Genomic DNA, 20125 nt, shown 5'->3' on the forward strand with positions numbered 1-20125 from the left:
AGGGGTTTAAATGAAGGACAAGAGAGAGAGGGGGCCATTTTACTGAGCCATCACCATGTCTTGAGATGTTTTGTGAAGACATCTTGAGTCATCTTAAGATGTCTTGGAAAAAATGAAAATGTATCTATAGCGAGTCATGAAGACTTCTTAAACTGTCTTGAAGATACCAGTCTTGAAAAAAAATACATTAAGACAAAGGCGATGGCTGGGTATGGTACATTAAAATCTTCGGAAAGTCTGAAAAAAACTCAGCTTACAGTAAGTAAAACAAAATGGCAACGAGAGGGAGAACAATGAATGATATTATGAAGGAAGGGTACTTACATTGAGGGGGGGCTTTTATAGATGGCAGGAGGGAGATCTGAATGGGGGAGATGATGATTCACAATGACACTGTCACCATGGAAAGTAATCAATGAAAAAACAAAAGCCCAATAATATGAGCCCAATCAAAGCGGACAAAAATGGCCGGAGGCACAGCAATGGGCCGTGCCTCAAAGTTAATTACACATTAATCAGCCACATTAATGAGAAATGACCCTAATTAGCTAGCAGTGTAAACGACATTAATATATTTTACAACGAAAGGGGAATGGGGTTGACAAGCATGGCGTCATGTCTATGCACTGAAGTATGATTTATGAAAGTGTATTGGAATCCATCTACATACTGTATAATGGTGTTCATAGTGCATGTGATTAGTTAAGTGATCATGTTTTACCATCTTTCTTCTTCCTGCGTCGCTGGTCTCTCTTGTGACTGAAGATACACACTGACCCTAGGACCAGGATGAATGCCAAACACAGGAAGCCCACGCCGCCCATCACTCCAGCCAATAGCGGCTCGGGAACAAACTCCAGGAAGTGGGAACTGGCAGGGTACATATCCATCCCTGTGACATGACCGCAACATCAGCATCCATAACACAGAACTCTACCACAACCAAATGTTAACAATGTATTCCCTTACAGTAAATACACTGGGGCAGTTTGTCCAATATACAGCATAATAAAAGCATGACACTATCTCTGATATATCTGTCTTCAATATGTCCCATGGTGAAATATTAATATCATGTTAAAAAGTTATTAGCTGCAATATTTCATAACTCAGACTCCTAAAAGACCAGTATTCTCCAGAGGGATGTTCTAATTCTGTAATGGGCCTGTGGTGCCTGTGGTGATGTTACAGAGAGGAGAAGGGCTGCCAGTCTGGTCCTGCCAGGATCCCCAGCCTGAAACACTAACCCATGGTGGAGACGTTGACTGATGGACTGGGCTCGCTCAGCAACTCCCCTCGCCGGGACACCAGCCGCAGCTCGTACACACAGTCCTACACACACACACACACAGGGGAGGACGGAGGGACGAAACCACACTTTGTCAACATAGGATTGCGCCTGCAATGCTAATCAGGCTCATCTGAATTCAGATTTAGGGAAGAGAAGGAGAGCAGGACAGAGGAGGCAGACAGAGAGGGGAGAAAGGATATAGATTGAAAGAAGGAAGAAATATGATAGCTGTCATGTGATAAGTCTGAGAGAGGCTTCCTAACTTAAATATCACAGTGGTGTTTAACTGACAGAAGTCTTTAAGACTGATGTCTGCTGACTGGTCTCTGAGGGAGTGACTAAAAGGGACTGGTGGCTACCTTGCGCAGACCTGGAACGATCATCACACTCCTATTGGCACTGATGTCCTCGTCCAGATTGAACCACTCCCCTTGCTCAGTGCGCGATTGGAGGACGAATCCAGTAATGGGCGGGAACTGAGACAAGGGGGACCACTGCAGGACTATACCTGCCGAGCTCTGATTGGCTGACAGCGATGTGGGTGGCTCTAGTTTCGCTCTCCTTGGGAGTGGATCTGAAGGCATAAGACAGAACACACTTAGAAAAAATAGACCTACTTTGGAACTATAATTTGGAGAAGAAAACGGTCTTATTCTTCAAGCATGCAGCCTTAGAGTAGACAATGTCATTCAGGCTCTAAAGAGACAATGTAGACCAAAGTCACTTCAACACAACAGGTACTGACTCAGAGTTCGGATTGTGGCGATTTCGCTGAAAGGCCCAGTGCCCACTTTGTTGTGTGGCAGGACACTGAACTGGTACTCTGTGGCAGGGACCAGCCCCGTCACCTGCAGACTGGAGCCAGAGGAGGAGGGCACGGGCACAGAGAGCCACTCCTGTTTCTCCCCACTATCACCCACAGACATCTGCTTCAACCTGCAGAGAGACAGTGAGAGGTGGAGTGAATGGAGAGAAATAAAAATAAAGAGATAGAAATAGCGAGTATGTGTCTGTCTGTCTGTCTGTCTGTCTGTCTGTCTGTCTGTCTGTCTGTCTGTCTGTCTGTCTGTCTGTCTGTCTGTCTGTCTGTCTGTCTGTCTGTCTGTCTGTCTGTCTGTGTGTGTGTGTGTGTGTCTGTGCATATAAAGAGACTCTGCACAATGCATTTTATGCTCCCATGCAATAGATCTATATGATAATGTAGAGATTTTATACAATAGCATTGTTTTCAAGAGATGGGTCAACATTTGTAAAATAAACTGCTTGAAAAAGCATGGTGAAGGACATGTTAACTTTTGTGGAACACTGTCCTTTTTCAAGCGGTTTGTCTTTCAAACTTTGCTCCATCTGGCATCAGTAATTACTGGTGGGTTTCTGTGTTCTGTCCCCATCTATGTCAATACAGTTTGTCTGATTCTCTGTTTGTGATTGTTTACCTCTGCTGCTGCTGCTGATGATGAGCTGTCCTCCACTGACATTCAATGCAATATATTAATATGCTGCTAATATGGTTACAAGGCCAGGCCATGGAGAGGGAGACAGAACATAGACTAGAAGAGTAGATGACTCACCAGACTGTGAATTTCTGGGTGTATCCCCCATCAAAGCCTGGTTCCCAGGACACATTTGCCAGCTTTGCCCCTGGAGACACAGACACCATGGTGGCAGCATGGGGACTGGTGCCTGAGAGACAGAGAAGGAGGAGAAGAGAGAGAGGGAGTGAAAAGTCAGAAAGGGGAGAATAGTGATAAGATGAGCGTCATTATTTTACGTTGATTCGTAACATACTGGTGCGGTTACATAACGTCATGAATAATGTTGGCTCTAAACTAAGCAGTAGCCTAGACAGCTCCCCAGGGACTGCCACGCAGAGAGAAGCACGAGATTGAACTTAACTCAACTTTCTAGAGCAGTGGTCGATCTCCAAGGCATTCCTAGTCAATCGCCAAACATTTCCGTAAAAAACCCAACGATAACGCCTTGTGTTCATTTTTCTTTGTTTTGTCTCATGCTGTTGGCGGTAGGTGCACCCGATTCAGTTGCCCTGCGCGCCGGGTAGGCGAACTGTTGCCATTTGGAATCCCGACGGGCCCGGAGAGCAAATCAAGTGCACTATAGGCCTACCGCCAATTGGATGGCTCAGATAACCATGTCTGTGGTAACGTAGCAGGCATAAAAGTAAACTAAATCAAAGTTGATACTGTGAGATTTAAAACGTTTAAAACCATGACTAGAGAGAAACTGTCAACGAATACAGCAAAGAGCTACTGTTTTTATGAGTGAGTTCATGTTTAAGTTCATACACTTTGAATTCAACACTTTTATAAGCCATAAAATGCGTGTTCTTCCTATTTCCACTCAGCGCTACAACAAGCACTGCTGCAGTAATGAATGAGGAAAGTGTATCTATAGGCTTGTGTTGATGTTATTATTAGAGGCTTGGGTCTTTTTTAATACTGAGGAATATTTCACTTTCTCTGTTCATAGGAGTAACAACATGAATTTGTGCATGAGGCAGAAATAATGCAATGCGACTCGAGTTTCGCCATCAGCTGGAAGATGGTGTCCCTTTTTGGTCAGTGTCAGTGGAGGAAAGGGAGAGTGGAGCGATGTTGAGAGCGACGTACCAAAACAAAACTAACTATGCAAGAGCTTTTGTTGTAGACAGAACGAATCAGAGTAGGATTCTATTGCATTAACATGCACGACTCAGCCCGTACTCTACACAGAACAGTGCGGCATAACCAATCAGAGCTGCAGTAGGCCTATATGCAAATAGACCATTGCCATATATGGATTTGTGCCATTTACTTTGAACTGGACTGTGTTTACAGCATGAGCAGTCGTGAGTAGATGCGCTTGTTTTGAGATCAAAGCGAGAGCTGCATGTAGCCACGTGTGCACATTTAGTTAATATCCTTTGCTAGTTAGTGAGTTATTAGCCCAGCTATAGATAATTTGTATTCAGAAATAGGGGAGTGATTGCTTCCTACAAGAGTGCAAAACGTGTACATTTCTAGAAATCTTTGAAAAGCGAGTCAGGTAAAGAGCTTTTTTTTGTCTTAAAGGGGCAGTGTTATATTTTGAGACAGGCTTGAATAAGCTAAGTAGCCAATAGGCAGAGGGCAGCATAATTTGTCTGATTCTCTGTAATAATGGTATGGGAATAATAATGCATTTAATTTTGTAAAGTGGTTTCTTGCATCAAACAACACAACAACATTTTCAGTAACCTCATTGTCTGAAGGACAGTGGATAAACAGGTTAATGTCAAGCCCTGCATGGAATGTAGGCCTACATTGAACACCACACATTGGCTGCTACTGTATGCTGAATGATAGAACAGCTATTTCCATGTTAAAATGTTATGGGATGCATTTTCTCCATTGGTTTTGATGGTAGGTCACTCTGGTAGGCCTACATTATGATCAAATAGCTACAGTAGCCTACTTGGCCACTGTTAAAATTGTAACTTAAAGCGGGTACAGCCTCAGTAAACACGCGCTGGAAGTTACACAGAATTTTCACAAAGTTCAAGTTTGCGCTCAGCAGACCTGAAATTTGCTCAGTGTTGAAAAAACATTAGACATGAACACTTTACATAGTAGCTACATTAATAAAGATGATGTAGATGTGTGTCAGTCAGTCTGTACGTTCCACTCACCCAGCACTGAGATGAGAGTGCTGGCTTTGACAGTGGCCACGCGGTTTGTAACGCTGCACTCCCACTCCCCCTGGTGGTCTTTACTGAGCGGAAGCAGCAGCAGGGAGCCGTTGGCTGCTACAGAGTACTGAGAGCGTGTGGCAGGTCCAACCTACAGACAGGGAGGACAGAGAGATCAGACACACAAGCTGGGCTGATTGCTGATGAAGGGTAATCTGCAATCAGTGAGGTGTTTGTCTCTGTTTGTTCGGGAGAGGGGTGCTTGCTTGCAGGTGTGTGTTAAATAATAGCTATTTCTGCTTCAGGGTTTGTCCACAGTTCATACCATCTTATTCACAGGTTGACAGGCCTGTGTGCTGGCTTGTTGACTGAAGAAGTCAGTAGAGTACAGCCATTTGCTGTGGGGTGTGTTGGAGTGCTCTCACCTTGCTCCAGGTTATACTAGGGGCTGGATCTCCAGTGGTCTGGCAGGGAATAACAAGCGTTCTCCCCACCTCCTGTCTATACTCCTTACGGGGACACACGCTGAGTGACGGGGGGTCCTGCAGGTCGTAACAAAACAACCAGCCGTGTCATTTAGTCAAGGACTTTATCGTAATTAGAGAAAGTGAGTGAAACAGTTGATTACCTTCAGAAGATTATGCTATTTGCAAAAGGATTAGATCCAGAATTAACCTTGATATACAGGAGCTATTGTAATCAGACCACATTCAACTCAATTCAAGTAACAGGCTGACAAGTAGAGGAGTGTAAAAAGGTAATCAAAATGTTAATTGGCTATCTCAGATAAGAGCTCTCTCTTCGGTATGAGAGGCTTTTAATTGGGTAGCAATTTATTTTACAGTGTTGTTTTCATAGGTATTTACCTGCAATTTACAAGGAAACTAAGTGTTAAAAATGGGACATTCTAGTCTAGTTAAATTGCACAAAATTGGTAACCAACTACCTGCTACAAAATTGGTAGCAATCATTCTTTAAGAAACAAACCAATATTGCAGAAGTTATTATTGTGCAATTACCATTTTACCACGTCATTTCTAAGTAAATAGCTGGTAATTTCTGTACTGTGCAATAAACTGCTAGAGAACATTGGGTGCACCCTGACCTGTAGGATGACTGTAGTGGGCCCTGATTGGCCCATGGTCCCGTAGCTGTTGTAAGGGGTACACATGTACACGCCTGTTGCATCATCATTGACAGTAGCCATGAACACCGAGCCTTCAGACGTCAACGTCCATCCTGGGTACTGATTGGATAAAACAGAGCGAGGGGTCAGAGAACTTCTCAACAGTTTTTTAATTTAGCTTAGTGTGAATAATGAATAGCAACTAATATCCTAGCTGAGGATAAAGCTAAGTGTGCCAAGCCCATAAAATGATATATACATCTCTCTTAAATGGAAACATTTTTTCTTTTGAGCAGTAGGCCTACAGGGTATATTGATTCCTTATGTAAATGGAAATTCAGCAGCATCAGACAGTTAATGGGTATCTCTATGAGGGTAGATATGAGGCTGATCTCCCCACCATGGCCAGATCCAGTGGCTGTCCATCCTTGGTCCAGTCGACGCGAAGCAGGGGGGGCTGGGCTCTCACAGAGCAGGAGACCAGACCTCCCAGGCCTGTGGGGAGATATGTCTGCGGGGGCATCAGGAGAGCCTGGGCAGGGTCTGAGAGGAAAATGGATGGATTGATGGATAGGAAGGATTTGTGTCATTATGTTGGAACTGAAGATTGAAGATGAACGCATCAACACATAGACACTTACGTCTCACAGTGAGATTGGCAGATGCAGTAGGCGGAATCAACAGTCCGTTGGTGGGCATGCAGGTATAGTTCCCAGAATCGTCTGGGGTAATGCGGGTGATGAGGAGGGTGCCGTCCACCATGATCTTCACACGGGACTTCAGAGCCCTAACAACAAAACAAAACAAAACTTAAAACACATTCAGGACATTCAAATAGAGCAAACGCCTCATTAGAAACATTACAACATACGCAAAATCCCATGTAAATACACAAATCCAATATAAAGAAACCGGGTAAAAATACACTAAACTCACTCTATGTGGTAGACATTCTCTCCCTCTCTCTGCCACACATAGGTCATGTTGGGTGGATCAGCCACCGCCTGGCACCGCAGCTGGGCATTCTGGGTCATGTTGAGGGCGGTGTCCTTCGGGGGGATAACAATGACTGGAGGACCTGTTTGAGACCAGATAGAATAGATCAGGGATTTCTTTCCATGATAAAACTTAGCAGGACATTGCAGATTAGCAAGATATCTAAACTCCAATCAGTTATCTGGTGAGAGCAACACTACGGTACTACACAGCATGGCAGTGACATTCATGTTGGGAGGTTATGGCTGATTGAGATAAATGCTTAGAGGATTTGTTTGAAGGCCTGTTTTATAGGCTTACATAAGGATTTGAAAAAGTGACTACAGCCAGAAATCAAAGCCTTATTATAATCCAAACAGGTGTCACTGCCAAAAACACACCCAAATCTAAACGGCATATCCTGGTCATATTGACGTCATGGGGCATAACATAGTATGACTTAAAAATAAATGGAACATATTCTATTACATAAGTGAAATTTATGAGGAAAACTATCCACAGTAAGGACACAACATAATGTATAAACCCTTGGATCCACCCGTAACTGAACATCACACATCCACCACTAGATGGCGATAATGCCTCTCCACACTCAACAGAGGATCAAGGTAATACTAGACAAAGTGATGGGAGATTGTATGACTCACTGTGTATCAGTGGGGATTCCAGTGACTACGATTGGGAGAAAATAAGGACAGAGTATTCTGCTGAATTTTTCTATTCTTCTAGTATGACCCAGGGGGAAACTGTAGACAGGGAACTCATAAACAAACAAACAGACAAACAGCGACTGACCTTTGACTTTAAGCTTTGTCACATGAGTCACATTGCCCTCTGTGTTGGAGGCGAGACATTCATACTGTCCTTCTGACTCCCTGTCCACTGCTCTGAGAGACAGTGTCCCACTCAGAACCTGAGACAGAGCGAGAGAGGGGAGGGGGGAGGGGAGGGGGAGGGAGAGGGGAGGGGGAGGGGGAGGGGGAGGGGGAGAGAGAGAGCGAGAGTGAGAGAGAGAGCAATTAATTTCCCTGCAGGGACAATAAAGTTTGCATTGAGAGACAGATAGATTGCAATGTGGGATTGTAGAGGTTAATTTTTGTTTTTTGTTAAATGTTTAGTCATGAAGTCTGAACCATGATTCCTCACCTCAACCTTGTCTCCTCCAATCAGAGTACCATCTTTAGCCCAGGTTATGGTGGGTGGTGGGTTACCGTGGGCAACGCAGGCCAGAGAGAGAGGATTCCCCACTAGAGTCTCCATGACAGGGGGAGGGGTCTTGGTGAAAATAGGAGGAGCTACAGAACAACAATAAAGACAGTCAACACAACATCCTCAATCCCTTTTCCACAGAGAGAGCTAAACCGATTGTAAAGGTGAAGGTCTCATAAAAAACAAAGCAGAATCAGCAGGTTTGACAAAGTTTAAAGTCATATTGGCTGAAGGCGATTGACCTGGGGTAAGCAAATATCCCTTAGACGCCAGTCATTTACTGTACAGTTCACCAGTGAGTGAGTAAAGCATTTGTTTGTTTAGGAAACAGATAGAGCTGTTCTGCCTGGCTGTGTGCTCCAGGCCCTCCTGCCAAGGCATCTTAACCTCATTAGACAATGGGCCTGAGACGTGACCTGCAGGGCCTGTCTTTGACCAGGCCATGTGCCTGGCTAATCTGTCCTAATGCTTCTGCTCCTCTCCTGCTCCTCTCTCACCTCACCAAAAGTCTGCCTAGTCTGTGTGGGATTTTGTGCTATATTTGTCTGAGCAGTCATGTTTTGTTGAGAGAGGTCATAGAGAGAGAGGGAGTGTGCGTATATGATATGATAGGGTAATAGGGCTGTATGGGATGAGGATAATAGGGTTCCATGGCCTTAAAATAAATCCCCTCCCCATCACAAGCCCCTCCTCTCACCAGTGACAGACAGTAGGGTCCAGGTGCCATTGCGGGTCTCATCTGTGGTTTTGTCCAGCAGGAGGATGCGACATTCATACAGGCCCTGGTCCTCTAGGAGGAGTCCCTTCACCCTCAAGACAGTATTCCTCACCAGAGACACTCGGCCTGGAGACACAGGGGAGGACACAGGGGTCAGAGGGCACGAGACAGGGTCATAACCAATCAAATCACTGGAAATAATGAGGAATTTTAGGGGGGGTTCAATACAAAGAATGTGTGCTTTACAACTGATAGGAATGTTCTATGGTACTTCAATTGCCTATAGATAAAGCCTTCACTTCCAAACATCATCAAACGCACACACACGCACACACACACACACTGGGATCGTCATCGTGAGCTTTGAAATCTGATCTCCTGGTTGCCAGGTGACTGCACCCTGTGGCAATGGTGTTTGCTGACTCACCCCTCCTTGCCTCCTTCCCTGTGGCTTTTCTCTCCCTCTCTCATCTCCCTCACTCCATCTCTTAAGTTGTCATTTCTTTTGTTATTCAATAAAGCCATTTTCACAACTAAATAACTGAAACAGTGCAGTTTAGCAGTGTGATAAGCCTGTCTTTACAGACAGTGAAGCATTGAGGAGAATATCCAGTGTTTGTTTGCCAGACACATACACCATAAACAGACATTACAAGAACATGAGCATGCCTCACACTGTAGCGCTAATGTGGTTATGACATTGAGTCATTGAGGTGTGTTGAGCTAATCATTAACCTTAGACCTTGTCTCTAGTGACAGGGAGGGACTGTTTCTATGGCCACAGTGGGGATCAGGAAGCTACTGTAGTTAAAGGGATGGTGGCTGTGATAACAGATGAGGAACCGACTATGACATCACATCATGTTTACTTTTCCAAATGGAATGGGGGCTAAATCCACATGGGGGTCACGGTCAGAGCAAAATACACATTCACATACTAACACACACACACACACACACTAGGGATTGGTTCGCCTACCGCTGTTGTGATATGTAAAGGTCCACATGAAAAAAATGCACCTCTAGATTTGAATAATAGGTAAATTGAGAAAGCAAGAGGAGGGAGAGGGAGAGAGACAGAGAGACAGAGAGACAGAGAGAGAGAGAGAGAGAGAGAGAGAGAGAGAGAGAGAGAGAGACGCATGTATGCACTAACACAGGCACAGTATTGCATATGCAAACTAATCAACTCTGTAATGAGTTTAGTGGGGCTTAGCGTGGGGTTTCAGTGAAGGAATTGTTGATTTAAATACAATCACAAGACTGGCCCAGTGACCGTCCTCTTTGGCAGCCATTCTCCCACATCATGGCATTCTCTGCAACCACCAAATGTCACTCTCCTTCAGCACTCCTCTAGCCCTGTATATACCAGACTGACTGCCGCTGCAGCGAACCATTCATGTAAGCTCGCGGGATCAAGTGGCTCGTGAGGCTACCACTCCTCCCCCTCTTTCTCTCAATCTCCACTGGCCGGTCCCTCCTCTCCTTTGGCTCTCTCCCACACCCATTAGTTCAGATACAAGTCCTATGTGACTAATGATAATATGTTTCCTTTGGATGTCCAGTCCAGCAACTCCAAAAATTTGACCACACCCCATTGCACTGAATGCATCACTAGACAAAGCTAGGATTCATCCTTCAATGGCCTCAGCTCTCAGGTGACAGACCAACGGAAAAGCATCTACACTAACAGCACAGACGCATGACAATGGATCTGCTCAAATAATGCACTTAGAGTGAGGGAAAAAAGTATTTGTATTCCCCTGCTGATTTTGTACGTTTGCCCACTGGCAAAGAAATGATCAGTCTATAATTTTAATGGTAGGTTTATTTGAACAGTGAGAGACAGAATAACAACAACAAAATCCAGAAAAATTAATGTTATAAATTGATTAGCATTTTAATGAGGGAAATAAGTATTTGACCCCCTCTCAATCAGAAAGATTTCTGGCTCCCAGGTGTCTTTTATACAGGTAACGAGCTGAGATTAGGAGCACACTCTTAAAGGGAGTATAAAAGCCACCTGTCCACAGAAGCAATCAATCAATCAGATTCCAAACTCTCCACCATGGTCAATACCAAAGAGCTCTCCAAGGATGTCAGGGACAAGATTGTAGACCTACACAAGGCTGGAATGGGCTACAAGACCATCGCCAAGCAGCTTGGTGAGAAGGTGACAACAGCTGGTGCGAATATTCGCAAATGGAAGAAACACAAAAGACCTGTCAATCTCCCTCGGCCTGGGCCTCCATGCAAGATCTCACCTCGTGGAGTTGCAATGATCATGAGAACGGTGAGGAATCAGCCCAGAACTACACGGGAGGATCTTGTCAATGATCTCAAGGCAGCTGGGACCATAGTCACCAAGAAAACAATTGGTAAAACACTACGCCGTGAAGGACTGAAATCCTGCAGCGCCCATAGAGTCCCCCTGCTCAAGAAAGCACATATACAGGCCCTTCTGAAGTTTGCCAATGAACATCTGAATGATTCAGAGGAGAACTGGGTGAAAGTGTTGTGGTCAGATGAGACCAAAATCGAGCTCTTTGGCATCAACTCAACTTGCCGTGTTTGGAGGAGGAGGAATGCTACCTATGACCCCAAGAACACCATCCACACCGTCAAACATGGAGGTGGAAACATTATGCTTTGGGGGTGTTTTTCTGCTAAGGGGACAGGACAACTTCACCGCATCAAAGGGACGATGGACGGGGCCATGTACCATCAAATCTTGGGTGAGAACCTCCTTCCCTCAGCCAGGGCATTGAAAATGGGTCGTGGATGGGTATTCCAGCATGACAATAACCCAAAACACACAGCCAAGGCAACAAAGGAGTGGCTCAAGAAGAAGCACATTACGGTCCTGGAGTGGCCTAGCCAGTCTCCAGACCTTAATCCCATAGAAAATCTGTGGAGGGAGCTGAAGGTTCGAGTTGCCAAACGTCAGCCTCTAAATCTTAATGACTTGGAGAAGATCTGCAAAGAGGAGTGGAACAAAATCCCTCCTGAGATGTGTGCAAACCTGGTGGCCAACTTCAAGAAACGTCTAACCTCTGTGATTGCCAACAAAGGTTTTGCCACCAAGTACTAAGTCATGTTTTGCAGAGGGGTCAAATACTTATTTCCCTCATTAAAACGCAAATCAATTTATAACATTTTTGACATGTTTTTTTCTGGATTTTTTTGTTGTTATTCTGTCTCTCACTGTTCAAATAAACCTACCATTAAAATTATAGACTGATCATGTCTTTGCCAGTGGGCAAACGTACAAAATCAGCAGGGGATCAAATACTTTTTTCCCCTCACTGTATAATGTTATGTTTTAATTTGTAGATGAATGGCAACAATCAAACAGATTAGATCAGGATCACTAAAATATGCTAAACTTACACATAGGCTTCCGTCAATCTACTATCACAGCTTTGCATTTGTGTAAATATCAGAATTTGTTAGTTGCTGATGGGACATTCTGAGTGCCTACGGATATGAAATTCAGAATCTATATGCCCATCCCTTCCTTGAGAAATGTCGTCACCAGGCGCTGGTATTCAAGTTTCGGTCAGAGAATAAAGCAGATAAGAGTTTCACCTCCTGAAACCCTTAAGTTCACAATGTCTGCAAGTTGTTCTTCTGTTAAGAAGATGCTGTGATCATTTTACATTTTAATCATCACAGTTTGGCTAAAGGCTACCTCGCTAACAACAGCAGAGATTAGGAAACTGCTATGGAGCCGTAGGCATGCCTTAATTAAATATTAGTAATTCTATAAAATACAGTTAGTAGCCTAATAATCATAATATGATCCAATGCTGGTCCATAGATGGTGGAAAATATACAGGCCAGTACAGTGGAGATAGTATGAGCTCTTTATGTATGTTTTATTTGCTTTGTAGACACTCTGATAGTAATGTAGAGTACAGGATCCCATGATGTTACACAGCATTTATACAGCTATATTTACCAAAGCATTGACTATTCTTTCTCATGGGGTCTGAATCAGCATTTTTCTGTGTGTACAGAACTAACAACCTGCTCTCCTCTCCGGATCACTTCTCTCTCTACAAAGCGGTCTCCATCTCCTCTGCTCTATATACACAACACACACTGAAAAGACCCATTCAGCTCTTTCTCCTCCGTAATAGAGGGGAGAGGGCTGACCTATCCAGAGGACATTAGTCAGACTTTCTTGCTTTTTCTTTGGCAAGAACAGCATTGAAGAGTGAGGCATCCGTTATCTCTCATCATCAAGTAATATTACTCTGAATGGCTTTATTGTAGCTCTGCTCTATGGCTCTACAGCACAGTTAATGAGGCAATAAAAATAAGAGCATAATGTCTTAATAGACAGACATTGAATTCAGGAAGCAGGTTAAACATATGGTTAAATACAGGTTGAGCTAACAGGTGAGTAACATCTATGTAGTTACAGTGTGTGATATGACAGGTGGACATTGAGCCTCTAACACAACCCTGAGTCAACCTGAGGGGCTGTCTAGCAAAAGACACCTGAGAAGAGTCTCAACACTTCATCTCCCTAATAGGTGGAACACTATTGCTGTCCCAGTCCTTGTGAAGCTGCAATTCAGTGCAAAACTTCAATCAGCCATAATTGGCATTACTGAACCGTGGAGGTTCTTCTTCAAGGACAGAGAAAAAAAGCTAGTGTCTTTTATTGACCTGAGGTGAATCCTGACTCAGTCTGCTCAATCCTTCCAATCCTCACTCAGTCTTCTCATCACAGACTGCTGACTGACTTCATTACCATGTAAATGTCTGTATGGTTATCGTATTTCCCTGTCTGGTTGGCATGGGTGTGTCATCTGGCTCTCTAACATTCTAATACGAATTGGCTGAACAGGTGTATAGTGTGATTTCTGAGCCCTAGCCAATACACACACATGAATGCACTGCGCCCATGCACAAATTCCAATGACCAGAGACAGGTCAAATCTCACTCCCAGCAGCCCGTTGGAAGACAGGATTAACCTAACTAAAGGAAGATCTAAAGCACCCAGACATGCTCTCTCTCAGTCCATGTCAAGCCCTTTGTCTGAGACTTTAAAGGACAGAAGCAGTCACAAAAGGTATTTTTGCTCTATTGAAGATCCCTTTTCCCCACAGACTGCCTTTGTTCTCTGACCCTAGGGCAGAATGGGGACAATAGACCATGATGCAATCTGAGAGGACCAACGAACACAAAGCCCCCAGCTCACACAGACCATTGGGGTGTGGTGCAGTTAGGAGGACTGAAGCTGATAAAGGGATGAGTTACTGTTACTGTATGTTTTGAGTGAAGATAGCTGTTAAGTTAGGATATACAGTTGAAGTCAGAAGTTTACATACACTTAGGTTGGCGTCATTAAAACTCATTTTTCAACCACTCCACAAATGTCTTGTTAATAAACTATAGTTTTGGCAGGTCGGTTAGGACATCTACTTTGTGCATGACTCAAGTAATTTTTCCAACAATTGTTTACAGACAGATTATTTCACTTATAATTCACAGTATCACAATTCCAGTGGGTCAGAAGTTTACATACAATAAGTTGACTGTGCCTTTAAACAGCTTGGAAAATTCCAGAAAATGATGTCATGTCTTTAGAAGCTTCTGATAGGCTAATTGACATAATTTGAGTCAATTGGAGGTGTACCTGTGGATGTATTTCAAGGCCTACCTTCAAACTCAGTGCCTCTTTGCTTGACATCATGGGAAAATCAAAATAAATCAACCAAGACCTCAGAACAAAAATAGTAGACCTCCACAAGTCTGGTTCATCCTTGGGAGCAATTTCCAAACGCCTGAAGGTACCACGTTCATCTGTACAAACAAAAGTACGCAAGTATAAACACCATGGGAACACGCAGCCGTCATACCGCTCAGGAAGGAGACGCGTTCTGTCTCCTAGAGATGAACGTACTTTGGTGCGAAAAGTGCAAATCAATCCCAAAACAACAGCAAAGGACCTTGTGAAGATGCTGGAGGAAACAGGTATAAAAGTACCTATATCCACAGTAAAACGAGTCCTATATTGACATAACCTGAAAGGCCGCTCAGCAAGGAAGAAGCCACTGCTCCAAAACCGCCATAAAAAAGCCAAATTACGGTTTGCAACTGCACATGTGGACAAAGATCGTCCTTTTTGGAGAAATGTCCTCTGGAGAAATGTCCTCTGGTCTGATGAAACAAAAATAGAACTGTTTGGCCATAATGACCATCGTTATGTTTGGAGGAAAAAGGGGGGACTTGCAAGCCGAAGAACACCATCCCAACCGTGAAGCACGGGGGTGGCAGCATCATGCTGTGGGGATGCTTTGCTGCAGGAGGGACTGGTGCACTTCACAAAATAGATGGCATCATGACGAAGGAAAATTATGTGGATATATTGAAGCAACATCTCAAGACATCAGTCAGGAAGTTAAAGCTTTGTCGCAAATGGCTCTTCCAAATGGACAATGACCCCAAGCATACTTCCAAAGTTGTGGCAAAATGGTTTAAGGACAAAAAAGTCAAGGTATTGGAGTGGCCATCACAAAGCCCTGACCTCAATCCTATTGAAAATGTGTAGGCAAAACTGAAAAAGCGTGTGCGAGCAAGGAGGCCTACAAACCTGACTCAGTTACACCAGCTCTGTAAGGAGGAATGGGCCAAAATTCACCCAACTTATTGTGGGAAGCTTGTGGAAGGCTTCCCGAAATGTTTGACCCAAGTAAAAAAATTTAAAGGCAATGCTACCAAATACTAATTGAGTGTATGTACATTTCTGACCCACTGGGAATGTGATGAAAGAAATAAAAGCTGAAATAAATCATTCTCTCTACTATTATTCTGACATTTCACATTCTTAAAATAAAGTGGTGATCCTAACTGACCTAAGATAGGGAATTATTACTAGGATTAAATGTGAGGAATTGTGAAAATCTGAGTTTAAATGTATTTGGCTAAGGTGTATGTAAACCTCCGACTTCAACTGTAGGTAGGATGAAGTCTGGATAGACTTTTAATGTAGAAAAGGGGGCTTGATAGTGTTAATGGACAAGGACTCTAGAAGAGACTGTTTTGGGTCTGGAAACCTCAGCCTTGGGCAACAGATGTTACGAAACTGCTGAGACGGACCTGATATTGAGCTGAAATGAAACACTCATACAGTAAGATTAGATCCCAGTTGAGCTTCTGATCGGATGAAGACGGACTTACCCTCGTAGTTGGGATGCACCCGAGGAGCATACACTCCAAACTTGATCAGGACTGGGATGTCGAATCCCTGGCGCACCCATTCCACCACGTGCAGTGGCGCAGACGCACCCGTGTCAGGGGGTGGCAGTCTACACTCCATCTCCACCACACCCCCTACCTTGGCACGCACCTCTGGCTTCTGACCATGAGTGACCCCTATGAAGGTTAACAAAAAAAGACATTATAAGCATTGTTATAATCCTTCTGAGGGAAAATGACTGAATGTAGGGACAGGTATGGATGTGGCTGTGGAGAGAGTGAATGACAGATAGTTCATTACAGAGGGAAAGCATTAAGTACTCTACTCACACAGAAGGCACAGTGCCGTCACCATGGTAACATCCAAAAGATAGTCCCTCTTTGGTCCCATAGCTGCCAGTCACACAGCCTCCAGCATACTTGATCTGTTGACAAAAATACACACTTGTCACATATTGCATCTTCCAACCAGCAGACAAAACAGACACCTGTCACCTATCTTCTAACTAGCAGGCACGAGCGCGAGAGAGAGAGAGAGAAATGACAGTTGTGTCTAGCTTATAGACACATGGAAGATGTGTTTACATTTCCTCAAGTACCTTTCTCAAGATTGGAATTCACCCCATATCATTTCACAAATGATATCCAACAGAAAACCCTGCCAAAACACTCCCAGCCCTACATGGTTCTCATAACATGGATGCCCATTAAAATGTCACATAAATCTACACAGAGTCAGTTTTGCACAGCACCTGACCAGCTCCCAGTAAGAATCAGTGTTGTTTTCTCAGAGAGCTTAGTGAACTTGTTGGCTGTCAGCAGCCAAGGACAGAAATAAGCTGGGCTGCAGGAGACACATATAGCAGCCATTAATACAGTACTGCATGTAGTGCATCAGTCATTGGTGCCATAAAGCTGGCAGTAGGCTACTTCAAGCAGATCAAAGAAGATATTGTGCATGTTTTCATGATCCACTATAAATCCATAAAGAAGGTTTCCAGTTAGGGAGGGGGAAGTCCGAGCGTAACTCTACTATTATAACCTATACAGTAACCCTACAGCAGGGGTCGGCAACAGGCGGCCCGTGTGCCACAACCGGCCTGCAAATGATTTTTTTTGGGCCCCAAAAATTTTTTTGTAACATTTTAGTTTTGGGTCAAATCACGCGGAATTCTGCAAAAAATATAGTATTTTGCTAATAATTTTGTTTTACATTGTGATCGTGTCTCAATGTAATCAAGGTATGAAATTAGGGCGGCAGGTAGCTTAGTGGGTAAGAGCGTTGTGCCAGTAACCGAAACGTCGCTGGTTCTAATCCCCGAGCTGACTAGGTGAAAAATCTGTCGATGTGCCCTTGAGCAAGGCACTTAACCCTAATTGCTCCTGTAAATCGCTCTGGATAAGAGCGTCTGCTAAATGACAAAAAAAAATGTTTTTAAAGAAAAACTCACTAAATTAAAAATAATATATATATATATTCTTATTTTCAAATAGAATCTATTTTTGGGCTTTGTTGTGGTCAATTTGTAGTGTATAAATTATTATCATTATGTTCCGCCCCGCCGACCATCCACTTGGACAGAAATCGGCCCGCAGCTGTATCTAGTTGCCTACCCCTGTCCAGTATCTCATCCATAGAGCTAGAGATGCATTGATTGCTTTGCTGGAGTCCTTGACCACATGAGATGTGTGCGGCGTGCTCCAGGCGCACGGGAGAGCTCGTGTGAGGGAGCGATTTAACGGGCTAATACTCAATTCAGCTCTCCATCCCCAGCACGCTTTACCACACACCCCTAATGCCATCTTATTACGCTAAGTTAATTAGAGCCACTGCCAGAACGCAAGAGCAAAGGCTATTCTTAGAGGAGCAGCGGCACTCACCAAATCCCACGGGCACGTGTCATCCTACGCATACACCCACATATCAACATACAGTGGGGAAAAAAAGTATTTAGTCAGCCACCAATTGTGCAAGTTCTCCCACTTAAAAAGATGAGAGAGGCCTGTAATTTTCATCATAGGTACACGTCAACTATGACAGACAAAATGTCCAGAAAATCACATTGTAGGATTTTTTATGAATTTATTTGCAAATTATGGTGGAAAATAAGTATTTGGTCAATAACAAAAGTTTCTCAATACTTTGTTATATACCCTTTGTTGGCAATGACACAGGTTAAACGTTTTCTGTAAGTCTTCACAAGGTTTTCACACACTGTTGCTGGTATTTTGGCCCATTCCTCCATGCAGATCTCCTCTAGAGCAGTGATGTTTTGGGGCTGTCGCTGGGCAACACGGACTTTCAACTCCCTCCAAAGATTTTCTATGGGGTTGAGATCTGGAGACTGGCTAGGCCACTCCAGGACCTTGAAATGCTTCTTACGAAGCCACTCCTTCGTTGCCCGGGCGGTGTGTTTGGGATCATTGTCATGCTGAAAGACCCAGCCACGTTTCATCTTCGATTCCCTTGCTGATGGAAGGAGGTTTTCACTCAAAATCTCACGATACATGGCCCCATTCATTCTTTCCTTTACACGGAAAAACAGCCCCAAAGCATGATGTTTCCACCCCCATGCTTCACAGTAGGTATGGTGTTCTTTGGATGCAACTCAGCATTCTTTGTCCTCCAAACACGACGAGTTGAGTTTTTACCAAAAAGTTATATTTTGGTTTCATCTGACCATATGACATTCTCCCAATCCTCTTCTGGATCATCCAAATGCACTCTAGCAAACTTCAGACGGGCCTGGACATGTACTGGCTTAAGCAGGGGGACACGTCTGGCACTGCAAGATTTGAGTCCCTGGCGGCGTAGTGTGTTACTGATGGTAGGCTTTGTTACTTTGGTCCCAGCTCTCTGCAGGTCATTCACTAGGTCCCCCGTGTGGTTCTGGGATTTTTGCTCACCGTTCTTGTGATCATTTTGACCCCACGGGGTGAGATCTTGCGTGGAGCCCCAGATCGAGGGAGATTATCAGCGGTCTTGTATGTCTTCCATTTCCTAATAATTGCTCCCACAGTTGATTTATTCAAACCAAGCTGCTTACCTATTGCAGATTCAGTCTTCCCAGCCTGGTGCAGGTCTACAATTTTGTTTCTGGTGTCCTTTGACAGCTCTTTGGTCTTGGCCATAGTGGAGTTTGGAGTGTGACTGTTTGAGGTTGTGGACAGGTGTCTTTTATACTGATAACAAGTTCAAACAGGTGCCATTAATACAGGTAACGAGTGGAGGACAAAGGAGCCTCTTAAAGAAGAAGTTACAGGTCTGTGAGAGCCAGAAATCTTGCTTGTTTGTAGGTGACCAAATACTTATTTTCCACCATAATTTGCAAATAAATTCATAAAAAATCCTACAATGTGATTTTCTGGAAAAAAAATTCTCAATTTGTCCGTCATAGTTGACGTGTACCTATGATGAAAATTACAGGCCTCTCTCATCTTTTTAAGTGGGAGAACTTGCACAATTGGTGGCTGACTAAATACTTTCTTTCCCCACTGTATGAACAAGTCTATTAAGGAGAGCTGCAATCAAGCTGAAGAGGATTTCATACCAATTAAAAATGCATTTTAACTTGAATGAAAAATATTGAATGCATTGAAATGTAAAAAGTATGAATAGTAAATAGTGCATAAGTACAGTTGAGTAAGTATATGAGAGAGAGAGAGCAAAAGGTCAACAGTGACCGCTCCCTGAATAACCTACTGATTACGTGAAGCAAGACTCACCCAGGTAACACAATTGCAAAGAGGTCATAGGCCACGTATCCGTTGACACTCATCATAAAACTTTATAGGACTCTTGCACAAAGTCCAAACGATAAACGCAATGAGACAGATTGTCTTGTAAATTGAGTATCATGAGTAAGTCTCTAGTACTACAGTAATAACAATTTTGAGTCTGTTGTCAC

The 20125-nt window shown here is 43.7% G+C and overlaps 1 protein-coding gene across 1 annotated transcript in view; it reads right to left on the minus strand.

Annotated features, from left to right (window-relative positions):
- The window catches only part of igsf9a (immunoglobulin superfamily, member 9a), a 28709-nt gene that overhangs the window by 5373 nt on the left and 3211 nt on the right, over positions 1-20125 (minus strand). Inside the window, exons 2-18 of the mRNA XM_041898216.2 lie at positions 16548-16642; positions 16200-16394; positions 8984-9130; positions 8224-8372; positions 7873-7990; positions 7018-7159; positions 6723-6868; positions 6482-6624; positions 6061-6201; positions 5381-5497; positions 4956-5106; positions 2863-2974; positions 2037-2227; positions 1651-1865; positions 1248-1332; positions 722-892; positions 325-361 (exon numbers count right to left, since the gene is read on the minus strand). Of these exons, the coding sequence (XP_041754150.2) occupies positions 325-361; positions 722-892; positions 1248-1332; positions 1651-1865; positions 2037-2227; positions 2863-2974; positions 4956-5106; positions 5381-5497; positions 6061-6201; positions 6482-6624; positions 6723-6868; positions 7018-7159; positions 7873-7990; positions 8224-8372; positions 8984-9130; positions 16200-16394; positions 16548-16608 (2321 nt within the window). The 5' untranslated portion in view covers positions 16609-16642. The remainder of the gene's footprint in view (positions 1-324; positions 362-721; positions 893-1247; positions 1333-1650; positions 1866-2036; positions 2228-2862; positions 2975-4955; positions 5107-5380; positions 5498-6060; positions 6202-6481; positions 6625-6722; positions 6869-7017; positions 7160-7872; positions 7991-8223; positions 8373-8983; positions 9131-16199; positions 16395-16547; positions 16643-20125) is intronic.

Source organism: Coregonus clupeaformis, chromosome 15 (genome assembly GCF_020615455.1).
Source record: "Coregonus clupeaformis isolate EN_2021a chromosome 15, ASM2061545v1, whole genome shotgun sequence".
Classification (NCBI taxonomy): domain Eukaryota; kingdom Metazoa; phylum Chordata; class Actinopteri; order Salmoniformes; family Salmonidae; genus Coregonus; species Coregonus clupeaformis.